This window comes from Pollachius pollachius (assembly GCF_949987615.1).
Source record: "Pollachius pollachius genome assembly, chromosome: 2".
Lineage (NCBI taxonomy): Eukaryota > Metazoa > Chordata > Actinopteri > Gadiformes > Gadidae > Pollachius > Pollachius pollachius.
Window position 1 is genome coordinate 14515749 of NC_136935.1, and position 17994 is coordinate 14533742.

General features: G+C 42.0%; 1 protein-coding gene across 1 annotated transcript in view; it reads left to right on the plus strand.

Annotated features, from left to right (window-relative positions):
* stk32c (serine/threonine kinase 32C) overlaps window positions 1-17994 on the plus strand; it is a gene marked incomplete at its 3' end in the record, with an annotated part of 58928 nt that overhangs the window by 7505 nt on the left and 33429 nt on the right. The window contains exon 2 of the mRNA XM_079758688.1: window positions 12995-13050. Within this exon, the coding sequence (XP_079614814.1) occupies window positions 12995-13050 (56 nt within the window). The remainder of the gene's footprint in view (window positions 1-12994; window positions 13051-17994) is intronic.

Here is a 17994-nt window from a genome sequence, read left to right on the forward strand (position 1 = left end):
AAACGTGCACATAAAAATTCACACACACACACACACACTTGTGATGAATCTTGAAATATTCCTTGCTGAATGAATGCTGAATTGTGACACCATCAAGGCTGACAGTAACTCCGCCCCTCCAGCTGCCCAGTAGACCCCCTAGGGAGTGTGTATGCAACAATCCTCCCTGGGTATATGGATCTCAATGCCATTAAAATACGGGTGTAAAGAGATGGTTTTGTTAAACTCAATCACACAGTGAGTGTGGAGAGACTGAGAAAAATGAGTACTTGTGTAGGTTCTGCTATAAAACGATAGCATGGCTTGGGTTGGGCCTGAATGCAATATAGGACCTGACTAAATCACTTGTCCTATTTACCTGTGTGAGGGCAAACAGAAGTGAGGTGTATCTGGGCCAGAACACTGTGTGTTCTGCTTTAGCCCCAAAACACAGCAGCTGAGGGGGAAGGAACTAGGCCATGGTAGCCATTTTATACACATACACAGTACAGTGTCTCTTGCACGTTCTCAAACAGCTATGTCAAAGTACTTTTCACCTCCAGCTCATTTTGCGACACTGATTAATTATATCACTTTTTTTATTCGTTACTGAGGTGATAACCGCATTATTTCCGAGCCCGTATGATATCCTCACTGTGGAATCAGGACATACTCTGTATTATCTTGTTGGGCTGCCAAAACCTTTTTGTTTGTATTTTTGCCATCATGCTATGAATTTACGTCAGGTATCTTAAGTACTGGATTCTAATTAGAAGCAACATTTGCACATCCTGTATTAGAGGCTTTGCCTTGGAGTCAGGTGATTGCAGCAGTTGTTGATTGTCGAGGTAACCATGCCTTATAGCTAGAATAGTGGTAGGATGAGTGTTGTCGTGAGGATATTTGACAGTGTCAGCAGTCAACAGCATCCTTGAGCAAAAGGCTTTAACCCTTAATGGTTTGTATCGATATATATTTCAGGATACTGGATACTGAAATATGTAAAAATGTGTTTTTCTAATCCTTTGGTCTGCTTGAGTCTGGTTTCAGAGTGTATTTCCTAAAGGCCTCAACATATATTTATCATAATATAATGTTGGAATAACAACAGGCTTTTAGTGCTCTATTTTCATGTGGTGTTGAAAGTGAAGACATATAATTCAACAGTAGTCTTCTCACCTCTACCTCTTTGCTTTTGCCTTGAACTGAACCGAACATTTCATGGGCTATTTATAATCCAACTATTCATTGTTTTCTCCTTCGTCTTGAAGTCTCCATCTTGACAGCTATTCCCTCCAAACACCTCTCCGAAAGTCAGAGATGATCCTTTTTATGTAACCTGGCCTACACACACACACACACACACACACACACACACACACACACACACACACACACACACACACACACACACACACACACACACACACACACACACACACACACTGTTGAGAAGGTCAATATGGCTTTTTAACCCTTACGCGTGGTCAATTTCTTCAGTAGGCCTTGTCACGGTCCGGTGGGTTATGAGTCTAAGGGGAGTTGAGGATGATGAATGTTCTCTCTGAAGCTGATGACCTGGTGGCAAATCTCATTTTGTTGGTGCTTGCTGCTGTGCCCCATTCTTGTGGGTGCTGATAAAAAAATGTTATCCATTATACATTATAATTGTTGGTTAATAAATGCATGGGTCAGGCGGAGTTGCAGCTGCAGTCCAGCCAAGGAAATCTCTGAGTCCCGTTAGGTCATGGAACGTTTATCAGATATTAGGGCAGTCTGATGTTCAAAAAATAAGACAAAACAAAGTAAATAAATGATGTGCTAATGTCCGTCGTGGGAAGCTGTGAATTGCACAGGAATTTCAGTCAGCCCATCAAGTTCCGGGGATTTGGTCATGGCAACCTCAGAAGCTTCCAAGCAGCCCAATTTGTGGCAGTGCTGTGCCTGATGTATGTGGCAATACCAAGGGTGCAACAGAGAATTACCTTCTCTAAAGTGTATGCAGTATGCTTCGGCTGCCCAGTAGACCGAGGTAGAAGTATACCGACACAGCCTGCTGCGGTGTGCGTGTGCGTGCGTGCGTATGTGCGTGCGTGTGTGTGCACGCGTGCGCGAGAGTGGAGATCCAATTTCATGTCTCCCTCTTCAAACCGACAGCATGGCACCTTGTTTGTGAGGATTCACTGTGCATCCGCAAAACATCTCCATACCCGACTTAACACCACAACTGGAGTGCAATCCTTTAAAGAAATAAAATCTGGCTGTTTGTCTATAGAGACGTACTGTTGTCCTGCACAACAAATATTTACATGTATTTGCCTGTGTTGAGGCATTTTTAAGGATCACAATTATAGTTCATGTTCCATTAGCCCCAGTTATTATACGTAAATAAATCGTACATCATTCTGTTCAATAAACATTTTGAGCAAAACATTGAATACATAATATTTGCTGTTCGTAGCTTCAAAAATGCCTTCTTGGATTTGATAATGAATGTAATGAATGTTAGCTCTGGTAAGTTGTAATGAGAATTTCTAACGTTTTTCTTGAATGTGAAGCAGGGAGCCCTGAGTATATATTATTCTTTCCAGATGGAGGGAGAAGCGGACGGCATAAAGTTCATGGAAGATGAATAATGATTTGCTTAGTTGTTAGGCATCGACCTTGGCTGCAAATTGTAATTGCAGTAAATTTAGATTTGTGTAGCTTGTGAATAATTAGGGATGCAGCAGTATTGGCATCGGTCCAATTGTGTTCTCATGAACTCCTGATGGCAAAAACTCTCGGATGCAACCACACCGGATACCACTTTACGACAACATGACTTTAACCTCTCATCAGTGGAGCAGGTTGAGTGGATGGGGAGCATATCATCGGCGGACAGATGCACACGCATACCTTGACAATCGCATTATTTTCATATACAATCCCGACACATCAAATCAATTTAGCAATCGCTAGCGAAGAATGAGGAGGCTGCAGAGAGGTATGGACTGGCCATCTGTGACAGTGCTTTGCAGTGATCACTGTTCATCTGTCCTCGTGTTTGTTTCCACTTATGAGTGGAGGTCCTCGCCATTGCAGTCACCCCCAGCCGGTGATGGCAATCAACTCTGTAGTGCTCTCATTTATTCATCCCAGGCTGTGTTGGAGAGCCCACACGTTTAGCTGCATTAGCACTCCAGAGTGCTAATAGGAAAACCATTCTGATGGCCACTCAGTGATGATAGTGATTAAGGTAAACACCAGTCCTTCAAACGTGGTCATTAGTGGGCAGGGGAGAAGTATCCCCGTATGGCTGGTCAGAATGTGGACAGCTCTGTGACGGCCATTGTTTGGGTTGATTCACCGGATGTGTAATAAAAAGCAGCTGCTGTCAAATTCAATGCATGCATGGCAAATACATTTGGCTCTCTTTTCAGGTGCAAGCAATATATCCATGGTATTGAATGGTGTTTTAATGGGGGAAAAAAACATCATTCACTTTTGACCCATGTCCATAATGGTGCATGGTAAATTAATCAAACAAAAGCACTTGCTCCGCAGATTTCTCGTTAACAAAACAATCCCGTAAGCAAGCCCTTCCCATATCTTCCATCTTGATAGCGATAAAGCTTGGTCTGATTCACAAGTAAACAGGCGTCTTTTTTTATCAAATTTTCCCAGACCCATATTTCTTGAATACCAATCTTAAACTGGGCCTTCCATGCCTTTGATGGCTTCTCATCAGTGGGCACATGTGCCAGGAGTACCTCTTTGCCCTGAGCCCTTAAAAGATGATTGAGGCCCAAAAGCATGAAGTATTCAGTGGTCCTATGGGACAAACAGCTTGCTGTGAAGCAAAGTGTTTCTTAGAGATTTTTTGGGGGGTTTATGTATATATTTCAGTTCCACCGTAATATGCAGTGCCACGCTTACTTTATTGATAAAAGAGTCTAGGTGCTGCCTCAAACCTGTTGAGCAAGGTGCCTCGAGTCGTCATCAGATAAAGCTTTCCCTATAGCTGCCCTATAGATCTGTTGTAAACTAAGGCATACAGCACCTTATATTGAGATAAATGGGCTGTGCTTGGAAATGCTTGTCTGTCAGCGAAATATGAACCTCTGCTTGGGCAGGGGGCCATGGTTCAACACCTGAGTAGAGGCCGGTGGATTGGAATGAATGCAGAGGAATATTTCCCAAACGTAGAGCAGCAGAGGATCGATGCTATGAGTCTTTTTGATCTGTGTCCAGTGTGCTGTTCTGTACAGGGAGCAATAGGTGGGAGATTTGATTTATTATTGCTATGGTCTGCTTGGAAGAAGATAGTACTGGCTTTGCAGAAGGAAAAAATGCTTATACCGTTAATACAGGGTTAAACTCTTAAAGTGCTGCAATTACTGTCCTCCCTCGTTCACCTTATTTGTATAACTATTCAGTGGGAGACATTTATCTTGGGTTGATGACCCAAGATAAAGCTTATAAAGCTTATAGCTTATTCATGTCATGCTCTATTTAGAGTAGTAATTGTTGAATGAACCCATCTCACTGCATTTTATATTATCGTCCGTATGTGAATACAGGTCCCTTAAGGTTTCTGCCATCACAAAGACTATGAGTGTGCCCTGGCGTAACCACAATACAGCACAGCTCTGTGATATTTACTTGCTGAGTGTGAGTCAATGGGCTCTGGGTCGGCTAACATCGCAGGTATTAGGTTGCTCCTCTCTAAGGGTATAACACTCTGGCTACTATTACAATCCTATATGAGGCTATTCCAACACACGCTCGATGCATCCCAGCCCAGACAGCGGTGGGACGGTATTACAGTGTTATTGTCTCAGGGGATCATTCTTACTCTAAGGGGAAGTGCGCAGATTAAAATTGCTGCATAGTGTAGTAGCCTCTGGAATCACAGCAGGAGCTGAAAATGATATCCTGACATGAATCGTTTTGTTTGTTTCATTTAACAAGGTAGAGCACAGGTACCCTGGGAAGGGGACGCAGATTTAAGATCATTTTCTCTTTGCTTTTTTAGATTGTCTGGCCCCGTCCAGCAGACTTGGCCAAGGTTCGGCCAATCACAACCATTTCATAGTTTGGGTCGGATTTGATTAAATTACTGTAGAGAGGAGTGCATAGAAGCATTTTTACGGGAAAAACCAAGATGGCGGCAGTGGATGTGTAATGGTCTGTTGAATTCGCTTTCGCGAAATTATTGATACAGTATACTGTCGAATTGTTTAACACTACGAATTACAGCCAGAGATTTTTTTGCTCTGCACCCATTGTTAACACTCAATGGAAATCGAGGTTCCAGACTAATATAGCTTGTAAGATTGTAAAATATGAATGGGTTTCAATGCAGAGAAAATAATTATTTTCTGGTCCCAGTCTTTATATGCCCCGGATTACACATATGTTGTTTGTGGATTTAAATGATAATTTTCCATGCAAAGAGAACTACAATTTATTGCGAGGAAGTTTGATAATGTTTGGTTTTGAGTGAGGTCGCTTTATGAACTACAGCTCTTCGCTGCTCTCAATGAGTGATAAGTCACCACCACTCCATGTCAGTACCACCACTGGTACAGACATGGCGATTTCAACAAGGGGAGGATAACAGCATTGAAAGAGGTGATAACCATTTTAAGTCGAGGCATGTGGAGAGTTTCAGTTATGACGATGGGGAGATTGTCGGTCTTGTCACATACAAGATTTGTAGTCTTTCTCATTGTGTTTTTTCTCTACCGCCTTTAACTTAACAATTGTTCAATAAACAGTCAAACTCTTGACTTGAAAAATAATCATTTAAATCCACAAACAACATATGTGTAATCCGCCGAATATAAAGACTGGGACCTGAAAATATTTTTTTCTCTGCATTGAAACCCATTCATATTTTTCGATCTCATAGGTCCCATGGGGACCACCGGAAGGGGCGGGACTTACAAGCTCTATTGGTCGAGCAATGTCAGGCTATCACACACCTGTACAGTTCGACACAATTCCTCATGTCATACTCTCGCCGCGCTTATTCTGCTCATGGTTAGTTGCTCTTCTTGGTTACCGCTACTTGTACTGATGCCACTACTACTGCAAATCAACCGATATTTAATGTTATGCATTTTGTAATGAAGAAGTGATGCAGAACCACTAATGCTTAGTGACCACTAAGCAGAACCAGGCTAAATGACTAATTCACTTGTTCATCCATGTTAGCTGTTTGCAAGAATGGCCAACATGGGTTATTTTACTATCACATTCTACATCATGTTATTTAACCCTACAGCAAGTGTTTTCATGTCTCTTCATTACTGATTTGTAATGGCTAGTGTATTAGGGTCCAGTGGGTGACTAATCTGTTCTTTCTATTACCAATCAGAGAACCTAATATACACCAACACAGAATACCAATCACCATCACCAAGCCTTTGTACGCAGTGAATCTTGACCCCCCGAGGTAGGATCTAATCTGTGAGCTTGAGCATGTTCAAGCATTCATGCTTTTGATAAACACACACACACACACACACACACACACACACACACACACACACACACACACACACACACACACACACACACACACACACACACACACACACACACACACACACACACACCATCATCATTCCTTTCCCTCACACCTCTTCCACTATTCTTTGTGCCTGGAGCGAACACTGTGATTATGATTAATAAAGAAGGCCTCATTAAAATTACATCACTTTAGGATTCATAATTCATGTCAAAATATGACTGAAGATGGTTAGTGCCACAGAATAAATTAGACTTTTCTTCTATTTTCAAGTCACACGGTATCTCGCCCCTGTTCATGTCGTAAACTATCCTAAATCCATTCTCTGGTGTTCGGTGTCAGAAATTATGATTACTCCATGGCTTTTTTACTTTGCCGATTCCTGCTCTGTGACAGACCCATTTCAATGACAGATCTTTAAACTGTAATTTCTGTCTATCATTTCCTTTAACCATTTTATGTCATCATGCTCAATCATTCCTATTCAGAGTTATTATTGCTATATCGCAATGATAACACTCTTTGCAACTTTGAAGTCCATCCAGGCGTAGCTTTGTATTATATATCATTCAATATTCAGGCCTTTGTTGTTTTTTTATCTAACAACCTTGTTCATGCATAACCCATACCTGTTGTTCACCTCGCAGTGAAAGTAGGGATCCCTCCATATCAAGCTTTCGTCTATTTTCCTCTGGATTAAGGAAGGTTTCTCTGTTGAAGGGAATACAAATAATAATCTAAGACTAGAAGTGCGTTGTGTACTGTTAATATTGTACAACTTGAATGTGTAGATACTTACTTATATGTGGTAAATTCAGTTGATTGTTAACACCTATTAAGAAGAATGAATCGCAGCACATTTTATTAATGACGTCAATATCCTTGCCTTTTCATGTTCACCCTTTATTTCACAACCTAATTTATATACTGTAGTTCATCATTCTGCACATCCTGCTGTATTTCCACTATCTAGCTGGAGCTAAGACTGTGAGACCTCATTAAATCACAACCACTCACTCTAAAGGCCACTCGCTCCCACTCCTTGTTCCCCCGCCCACCTCGTCTAAGCCTTTAAGTTGGCAACTTAAAAAACTTCGGACAGGACAAAGACAGGTCGTTTCTATCTATTTTCGTTGCCCTTTTTATATCAGTGGCCCCACTACACTGCTGCCTGCGATGCAGCGTATATAACTTTGGGGGATCAATGTTTTTTTTGAATGAGCTAAGCACTTGAATTCCCCCTTATCATTATACTCCTTCTCTCTATACCTCCTCTTTCAAAATGACATGAACCAAGTCATTAATTCTAACCAAACAAAGAGGGAAACTTTTCTCTACCACTAATACTACAAAGACTACTACTAGGTTACTGTCAACCAAATAATAGGAAAGGTCCTAAAGGTCCTTAATACTTCACTTTTAGTCTGCACTCGCCCAAGCGTGAGGATTCGCTAATAAACTTTGGAAGAGGCAGCAACAACAACAGAAGTCATGCCATTATAAAGTAAACAAGTGTCCACCGCTGCTTGACTCCCATGAAACCCACTCGAGGATCATTGTGCCAGTTGTCGCGGTGATCCGAGCTGCTAGGTAGTGAGAAGGGAACGTGGGACGGGATCACGAGACGCGAGCATCCAAAATGATTAAAAGAGCCATTTTGATTGAAGACGCTATCGGCCCCATCACTGGGGTGCCTTTACAGCGCCGGGCTCTGTGACTCATGTTGAGGAGGGGAGCCTGTCTAAATTCAGCACTCAATTAGAGGGTTATACCGTGCACACACACACACGCACACACACATCCGCACATACACACATAAATCCACACACACACGGCTTCATGCCAATAGCCACTCATCCCACATGAGTCAGTCACACGTTAAAGGGACACCCTTGCAAGATATCTAGTCAGCTGCTACCCGACCGCCCAGTGTGTCAGCAGCTTCCAGCCCCCAAGAGGGCTTGGAGGAATGTCACTGAACTCTCAGCCACGCACCTTCATCCTCAGCATTTGCTGTCAAAGCACTTTTAGCATTCCTCGCTTTCCTCTTTTTTCATACGGGAGACAAAGCTTTTGAGCTCAACACGACTGAGAACCCGCAGACTGTACAGGAGCTGACTGACATCATTTCGCTTATTTCCCGACGCGTCTTCTTGTTTCTCCCTTAATTCAGTTGCCTTGACCAGTTCCTTCGGTTTTACCGAGAACAGCCACGTACCACTTAGCCTTGGGTTCATCCAGATTGACTCTGAAGTGGCCTCTCCCTGGGTATCTTTTACATCTTTCAGACTAAAGGTAACCCTGACAACAGGAAGTATAACAAAGTAACAGAGGAAGGCCAAAGAATCTGTCATTGATGAAGATAAATAGACCGCGCAGAGGACCCCTACCTTTTTGCTAATTGGGCAGTTGAATGATGGCACATTCTGTCTGTAGACCAGGGAATAAAAAAAACATTACGATATGTGACGTAGAACTCCACTATTGTACATACATTCATATAAACAATGAAGAGAGTGTTGGAAGTCTACACAACCGAAGATGAGGGTGAAATTGATATTCTCAAGACATAGTTATACAGAGCGGGGGGAAAAGTGTTGCTGCTTCTGATCATTCAATTCAAAATATACACAAGAAGAAAAATATTGATTGTAAGCTGGCTTCATTTAGTTATACAGTACTGAAAAATTAATGAAACTATAGTATAGTAAAGCATGAAAATAAATAGTCTTTCCCTTTCTTTTGGTTAAGTATATCTGTACTCTGGATGTACTGAAATATTGCCTTTGTCAGATGGTAATAAATGCTATCTACATATGAATCACCTACAAATGTCCAGCAAAAATATTTGTCACGCTGACATTCCAAAGAAACAATTCACAGATGGATCGAACAGTCCGTTCTCCTCGGAATGTGAGTGTTGCTGCCGAAGCCAGACACAGACCTCTTGGTAGGTGTGTTGTGGTCTACTAACATCTACGCCCAATGGCACCATGCACAGCGGGGAGCGCAAGCTAGCTAGACGCGTTGGCTAGCTGCGGCTATAAGCATGGAGAGCCTTTTGAAGGTTGGATGGATGGCTGGAAGGAGAGTGACGTCTCGGCAGCAGTAGTTCCAGCAACATGAAACAAGGTGGATTCCCACCTCTCCGTACCACCACCACTCACACCCGGTGCACATAAAACGGGTTGTTTTTTGTGTTGAGTCCTCTTTTCCGGTGAATCATATTTCAAAGAAACCTCTCTGTGGACGGGGTAAATCAATAATAGGACTGAGATCTAATTTGACCTGTTTGTACCAAACACAACTCGCCATCCAGGGTTTCCTTTTCCTTTTCCTTCCTGCTCATACAGGGATACATGACAAAACAACAGTGAAGTGTACGTTAGGCACCAAAGCATGATCGATTTAACCTTTTATCACACCAAGAAAATGAGCAAAGTAGCCTACTTACTTATTTGATTGTGTAGTACAAAATTGACAGTATTATGAAACCCAGACGTGGCTACAATTTGCTGGGTCATGATATCTGTTGTTGCTGTTATGTTATATTGTTATATCATATATCTTGCACCAGATATATATACTAAAAGTATTCGGCACTTGCGCAAATCAGCACCTTGCACATACAAATTACTACTCACACACTTCAGAACCATGCACGCACACATCAACACAGTTGATGTGCGTGTGCACGGTCAACCCAAAACCCAGCTCGGCTGGACAGAATCTTATGTGAAACTGAATTGTTTACTCCTCTATGGGAAACTAAAGAGTAAAAATTGTTCATTGAGTTCGTTTGTGTCAGCTTTCGCTCTGCGACGCACACAGGTGTGCATTCACAATAGTCAATGTGTGCTGCTTGATTACCAGAGTAAAAAGTCATGTCTGGCTCTGTTCTAAATGGTTGTACGAGAGCAGTGAAGCAGCCGTCCGTAGCGGGGCGATGAAAGACACATGGGCGGGATGAGTCATCGCCCCCTGGCCCTAACGAGCAACTGTGTAGTGCACATCTAAGGCAAATCGACAAATGCTTGTTTCCAACGAGCGAGGTGCTCGGTCCATTCTATTAAAGTGAATTCGCCCGGAATGGCAGAGAACTGTCGAGGAAGTACCAGAAAACTAGTAGAAACTGGAACAAGTCAAAACCTCATTGATTGACCTTTAATTGTATGGGGAGACATTATCTACCCTTTTTTCTGTGTTTCCTGCTGTTGGCGGTGAATGTATTTAACATGGACACTTTTTGGAGTGTGTAATAATGTGACGTCATGTGATAAGAAAACGCTCATCCAAACGTTTTTCCACATACTGCTGTTCTGTTACAGCCTCTGATTTGAGACCATATGCCCCGGGCTGGAGATAAGATGAATGTAACCCTGTCGCTCAGCTTGTATGCTATCCAAAGTTTTCAGGCAAAAGCTGTGCCCTAGTTAGGTAGGTAGGTAGGTAGAGGGGATTTAGCATCTCTGAAAGATCACTGGGCAGAGAAAAATTGTGCAAGATCAGCCAACTCTTGCAGACAAAACTAGAAGAGATAACTCACCAAGCTCCAGAGGAAAGCTTGGAACACTTCGAAACTAGGACTCTTCTCCCCGCGTTGCATTGACCCTGCAGGCATCAGCAGGTGGTTCATGACATGTCATGGAGTTCATTTTCAGGGGGGCCTCGCACCCTGGTGGTGGGCCCCGATGGGGGCTCAGGCAGGGCCCTGGCCCGTACTTATGCACTCCCTTGATCTCGCTCCCCCTTGTCTCCCCCGTTGCTGCCGACTGTCTATGATGTGAGCTTTAGAGGCGTACCGCTTTACTAAACGAGGAGACGCTGTGAGTCAGCAGTGCAGTCCTGCTGAGTTCACATCCGCCTGTGGGGCAACACACACACACACACACACACACACACACACACACACACACACACACACACACACACACACACACACACACACACACACACACACACACACACACACACACACACACACACACACACACATACTGACTTGGTTCTATCTGATGCACAGACCTTTGCACAGAAGGTCAGTTATTAGTAGCCCGTGCCCTTCCTCTGCCCACTCTTGGTATCCAGAGACGGCACAGTGACATTTGTGCAATGTCAAAAATAATTCCTCCATGTGAGGTTTAAGACGGACTGGCACTGGATTCCTTCAGTGCCAGTCCGGCACAGGATTGGCACTGGGGATTTATTTTCTTATCCAGTACACAACAACAACAACAACAACAGATTAGCCCTTCTGCGCAATGCAAACCTTCTGAAGGCAGCGTGCCAATGCACAAACCTATAGCTGACTTGCGCAATGAAATGATGACAATGTTTCGAGCCATTATAAAGGAACAGCGAGTGAAAATTACTTGAAACTTGAACATTACCCATGGGGAGGGAAAAGCAAGACTTTAAGCAGGACTGTGAATATTTTTAAATGCAAAATACGGGTACAAATAAAGTAACCTGAACTTGGAGAAAACCAAATCTAATCGTGTTTCTGCAGATGTGCACTGCACACCTTGCTCTGATACTCCTGGTAGTTGTGGGTTAAACATGACATCAATTAATTAAATTAAAATACCAAATGCTCTTTGAGCCAAGCAAAGAATCCAATTCCGTCAATGCCGTAGCCAGAATCCATTTATGAGAAACTCTACATATAATGATGCAAAACATGTATCTCCAAGCCTCCTCTATTTTTTTAGGGAAAACTTCATTTTTAACTATTGGTTAAAGCAAAAAATGTAGCCTACTATTAATCTTTCTTCAAACCAGTGTACAACTTCAAGTACTATAATTGATGGGGGAACACATTGATTCTGCCCCAGCAGATGGCATTATGTTGGTTCATCTTGCATGATTATCCTTTCTTACGAAGAGATATGACGAAGATAACCCTAGCATAAAACTGTCCTTGTACATTAACATGAAAAAGAAAAAAATCCTATCCACATGACAAGTTACTTTAACCAACCAAGCTTGACTGGAGTAATAATCGAGGAAAGAGAAGAACACAAATAAAAGGTTACAAATAAATGTATTTATTTATTATAAAACTATTTATTCCCATTATCTCAAATGCTAAGCATTGAAGTATATCTTTGAGATATGTGTAACCTACCATCTGTGTGTTTCAGGACATTGAACATTCAATGATATATCTCCACCCAAATCCAGGTGCTTCCACATATTTGATTTACTTTCGGGTTCTTGTCTTTTATTAACCATTCCTTTCCAGATGGTTGAAAAAACATTGATGACTGGATGTTGCGGACTACTTCCAAAGAGTTATAGGTCCTAAATATTTGCCATTCGCTTAATCTGTGTCAGTAAAGCGAAAGCGATTCAACTGGGGATATTCTGTCTTTCTTTGCATTCTCACAACCCATCATAATCTCCAGAGGGCTGTTATACTGCAAATAAAATAAACCACCATCTCTCAATAAAACATGATTCTCTTTCTGTCCCTCCCTTCTTCTCCCCCCTTTGCAGTAACCTTTGACCACTTCCAGATATTGCGAGCTATCGGGAAGGGGAGTTTTGGCAAGGTAATGTAGAAGAATTTCCCTTTCTCTTTGTGTTTGTGTGCTTCTGACTTTCTGTAATTTCTCTGTACCTTTTGATGGCTCTCTCACTGCAATTAGCCGCATAGAGAAGACAGTGCTTGGGCTCCGTCAAGACACAGCGAAGGAGTGGGTAAACTGGGCCGCGAGTAATTACCGCTCGGCTCCCATCTCACACTGGGAGATGGATGCTCCCGACTTAATCACCCCTACCACCCTCTCACTTAATGATGTTAACTACTGCTTATTTAAAGAAGCGCAACAACTATTTCTCTAATAACGGAGAGGGCTATGGCGGTGCCTTTGCTTCTTCGCAGCATCTCTGCCCATCTCAGAAGGGATGGCGTCCTCTTCTTTCCCCGTTTTGATTACAGAGTAGCGTTGAGCCTCCGCACGTCACTGTGAGCAGTGTCTTAAAATATCAGCATGTGGATCTGCATATTCTTGTGTGTGTGTGTTTGTGTGTGTTTGCGTTTGCGTGTGTGTTTGTGTGTTTGTAAGGGGTGGCTGATGATAATAATTTGTCATAAAGCAAATTGTTCAAGCAAATTAGTCTGGTTTCAAGGGCCATTATAATGATTTCAGACTACTGTTTATTTAGTTAGTTACTTGGTGGAGATGGGATTTGATAATTGACCTTTTGGATAACTATTTTCAATTAAATTGGAGTGCCTGTGCACTATGCAGACATGCTTGCATGTGTGTTGGTGTGTGTGTATGTATTTACGTGCACACTCACACGCTGTAGGCTCCCAAACTTGCACATCGGCAGTTCAATTCTCAAGCCTCATGACTGATATTAATTCATTACACTTCTGCTTGTAAGCCAATTTACTTTCACTTTTCTACAATCTCATACAAAACACTTGCCTCTTTCATACAGCAATCCCTCCCCAGTCACTGGGATTTGCATTTGAATATGCAAATGAATGCGTTGCTGCATTTCCCCCAAGGCGGCTGTCACACACTTGATGATGCTAAAGGTAGGCTGCACTACGCTAGTAGTTTACCCTATACTATACTATACTCAAAGGCTCAGACTCCCTAGCCTGTCTTGGAGCTAAGGACTGTGCTTTTGTTTCACCAAGAATTCCCTATGTTGTCAGAATCTCTTATCGTCAAGAAAAAAAAGGAAAGACTCAAATCTAATAACGGTATTTTACTGAGCACATTGTTTCAGATCAGGAATAGCAAATATTTTATTGTACATTTCCAAGTTGTTGTCAAGTCTAGATAAAAGATGCATGGGCATGCAGGGAGGGACCTAACCGAACAGATATGCAACTTGCATCAAACATTGGCACACACACGCATGCACGCACGCACGCACGCAAACAGATTAATGCTATACAGTGTTGCCGATGGACGATACCCAAGTATTGAATCAAATTAGGGTCCAAGGGATTGTAGCTGTGTAACCCCTTTGGTGAATGGGTGAAAACAATTTGTGTGAATACATTCAAAGGTGCGAATGTGTAAAATATATTTGAACAAATAGAGTAATGTGCTACCCTGAAAATCCAGAGTTCTCGCGAGACCACAATTTGAATTTGCTCAGCGAGTCACTCTGGGAATGAGTAATATACTCATTCCCCGATTCTCCTGGATCCGAACATTAACCAATCACATCGGTGTGTCTGATAAAGGCGGGCAAGGAGCAAGCTAAACAGATGACAATAGCGCTGCTACGGAATCAGTCAGTAAACATAACAAGATGGCTACGATTGATCACCAGTTGTTTGAAACGGCTTTGGCCCCTACAATAAAAGAGTTCCACTCGGCTTTTCCTCTTAAAGAGGAACAGGAGACAGTGATATTTGCAGTGATATATTCAAATGCATGCTTGGTGCCGCCCCTCGAGTTGGGCCATTTTCATTACTTGTTGCCAGGCCCTACAGCTTTCTAGATGTGGGTCTGGATTTCCAGACTATTAATTTTCCGTTAAACATAAATCATTTGCACCTACAAAACACATCAGATTTCCAGCTACACAAATATTGTTTCTGAGAAAAAAACACAACTCAATTGTGTGTGGGAATTCAAAGTTAGCAGCTATAAACCAAACCTGCAGGTTCAAACCAATCGGCAGGTACAAAACTTTTGTCACACAATAGTCGATGGGGATGCTCAGATAAACCTAGCATTTGACAATCCAATAATCAGTTCACCATCCAATTACGGAGCCAGCGGGGAAGAGAAGTTTCAATAAAAAATGTTCCTTCCCGATTCCAATACCTGATTAAGTATCGGCCGGTACTGAGTATAGAGTTTCTATTTATTTGTATGTATATTAATGTATTTTTATTTTTATCATATTATATATAATTTATATTTATATCTATCTATCGATATTATATATAGTTTATTATATATATTTTTAACCACTGTATATGATTGCTATCATTTTTGTATGGCCTTGCATGAACATATGCACACAGCATCTAGCTCTGTAACCACTAATAGCACCTGATCTTACTAAAGGGTTCTCTTACAATGACAACAATGTAGTAATTGTCAGTCACTTCGGATAAAAGCCTCTGCTAAATGACAAAAAGGCAATGTCAATAAATGTACAGATAAACTTTTATTATCTTATTTGACTAAAAAAAGAATAGGAATAAAAAAACATTTGTTTAAAAAGCAGGCTTAATTAAGTGAAAAAATACATTTAGATAGTAAAGTCATAAAATTACCAACTTGTATTTCTGGCTGACATGGCCGGGGGGAATCAGGTTGGCTATTATTGGTAACCTCTGCAAAACATGAACGAAACAACAAACTTTAATATTTCAACGGCATGTTCATTTTTTACCAACATAACGCTAACATCACCAATCTAGCTCGTTCTTGTTACCATTGCGGGAAGAACGTTCTCTTAGTAGTTAGCTAAACTATATTCACATGATTAGTACAAGTATGTTAGATTCAGAAACTGAACCTCCTTGTTCATCCTCCTATAGACCCATATATCAATGTTTGGTTCTCAAGAGATATTTAAGTTGTAATTAGTCTATTTATCAGGAGTTCATCTGATCTTATTCATGAATGATCATATTTGAGTGTCCAGGCCCCAGGCGAGCAGAATGCATTATAAAAAGGCGCCCTACTAGCACTGTGATTGCTGAAATGATCTGCCCCATTGGCTAGTCAAATTAAATGTTAATCTGAGCATCCCCATTGGCTATTCAGGCGGGAGGGTTAAATATGGAACTAACTTTTTGTACCCATAGATTTGCATCGTAGCCAGGTCCCTCATCGTAGGATTTGCTTTGTCCCACAAGTGCCAAATGTGGGACAAAGGTTTTGTACCCATAGGTTTGGTTTTCACTCGTAGATTTGATTCATTGCTGTAAACTTCACACATACAATTGAGTTCTTTGAGAATATTATTTACCCACAAAGAATAAGATGTGTAGCTGCAAACCTTTTGATGTTTAACTGGAAATCTGTTTCTGTAGGTGCAATTCATTGATGTGTAACTGCAAATGAAATGTCACACAAAATGTTTTCACCCATTCCCATATGGTGTTCCACAGCTTCAATATTTTCAACCCTATTTTGTTTCCATACCAAAGCTGCACAGGAAAGCAGGAACCGACTTGACCGTGGTGTGAAGAGATGAATGCATGCAAGTTGTTTAATGCATAAACAATATGTTAAATAATTCAAAACAAATGTCCAGGGGAGAGATTAGCTGTAGTCGGTGGGTTACAGCAGATAGCAGTGCGTGTATAACCACAGTGCAACCTTAGTAGTCATCTCTCCACATGCAGACGTGCCATTTGAGTCCAACATGGAGTTGGTCCTCCACAAACACAGAGGTCATCTCTTATGCCTTTCTCAAAAACCATGGGTTGCCTCGCTGGGTTGCCACAGCTCCTGAATACTGAATACTCATCTGCATGTAATCTGTTGACTGCATCCCCCAGCCGTTTGCTTGCGTGTGTTTGTGTGTTTTTGCGAGCATGTATTGTGCGTGGCAGTGTGTGTGTGTGTGTGTGTGTATCTGCCTGAGTAGCGAGAGAGAGAGAGAGAGCGCCTCTCCCTCCTCCTGCTGTGTGGATGTACTTCATATTCTGTTGGCACACACAGACAAAATGGTCTGAGAATGTGCATTTGTGGAAGTGAACATGAAGGAGGGGTGTGAGGACGGCCTCTCTCCTGACAGGCGGTCACAGTGGCAGGCTGGAGATGACAATGAGAGAGCATGTCTTGGCAGGGGTCTGGTGCTGTTTGTGGGAGGCACAAAATACTCATTTGTGTTAACGATAGGTTTGAGAAACTGTTGCCTGTTTTTCCCTCTTTGTCCTGCTGTTCTTTTTCTCCTCTTTGGAGTATTTTGTATTGTCTTGCCATGACTACTACTTCTACAACTACTAGATCTACTACTACTACTACTACTACTACTTCTACTACAACTTCTACTACTCTCTCACTCTCTCTGTCTCTTTGTCTCTGTTTCTTTATCCTTCTCTCTCATAATGGCCCACTAGGCTTGTGATGCATTTGTGGTTTTGCAGGCAATGTACCCTGAATAGGGACGAGTTAAAGTTTAGGATGGTTAAGCCATATATAATGGCAGACTAAATATAATTAACTGCTCTCTCGCCCTCTCTTTCTCTCATTCTCTCTTTCTCCCTCTCTCTCTCTGTCTCTTAGCAATTTGTCTCTGGATGGTTATCTACCTGCCAATCGGTCTCATGTTAAAGTTCAGCTGTCCTTTTCCTCTCCTCTTGCTGTCTCTCTCTGCCACCTCCGCCTTCCTCTGACGCTGTATGCTGTTGTTCCACAGGGTATATTAAGCCCTTGGAGAATGGCTTGATAAGGTGTGTGTGTGTGTGTGTGTGTGTGTGTGTGTGTGTGTGTGTGTGTGTGTGTGTGTGTGTGTGTGTGTGTGTGTGTGTGTGTGTGTGTGTGTGTGTGTATGTG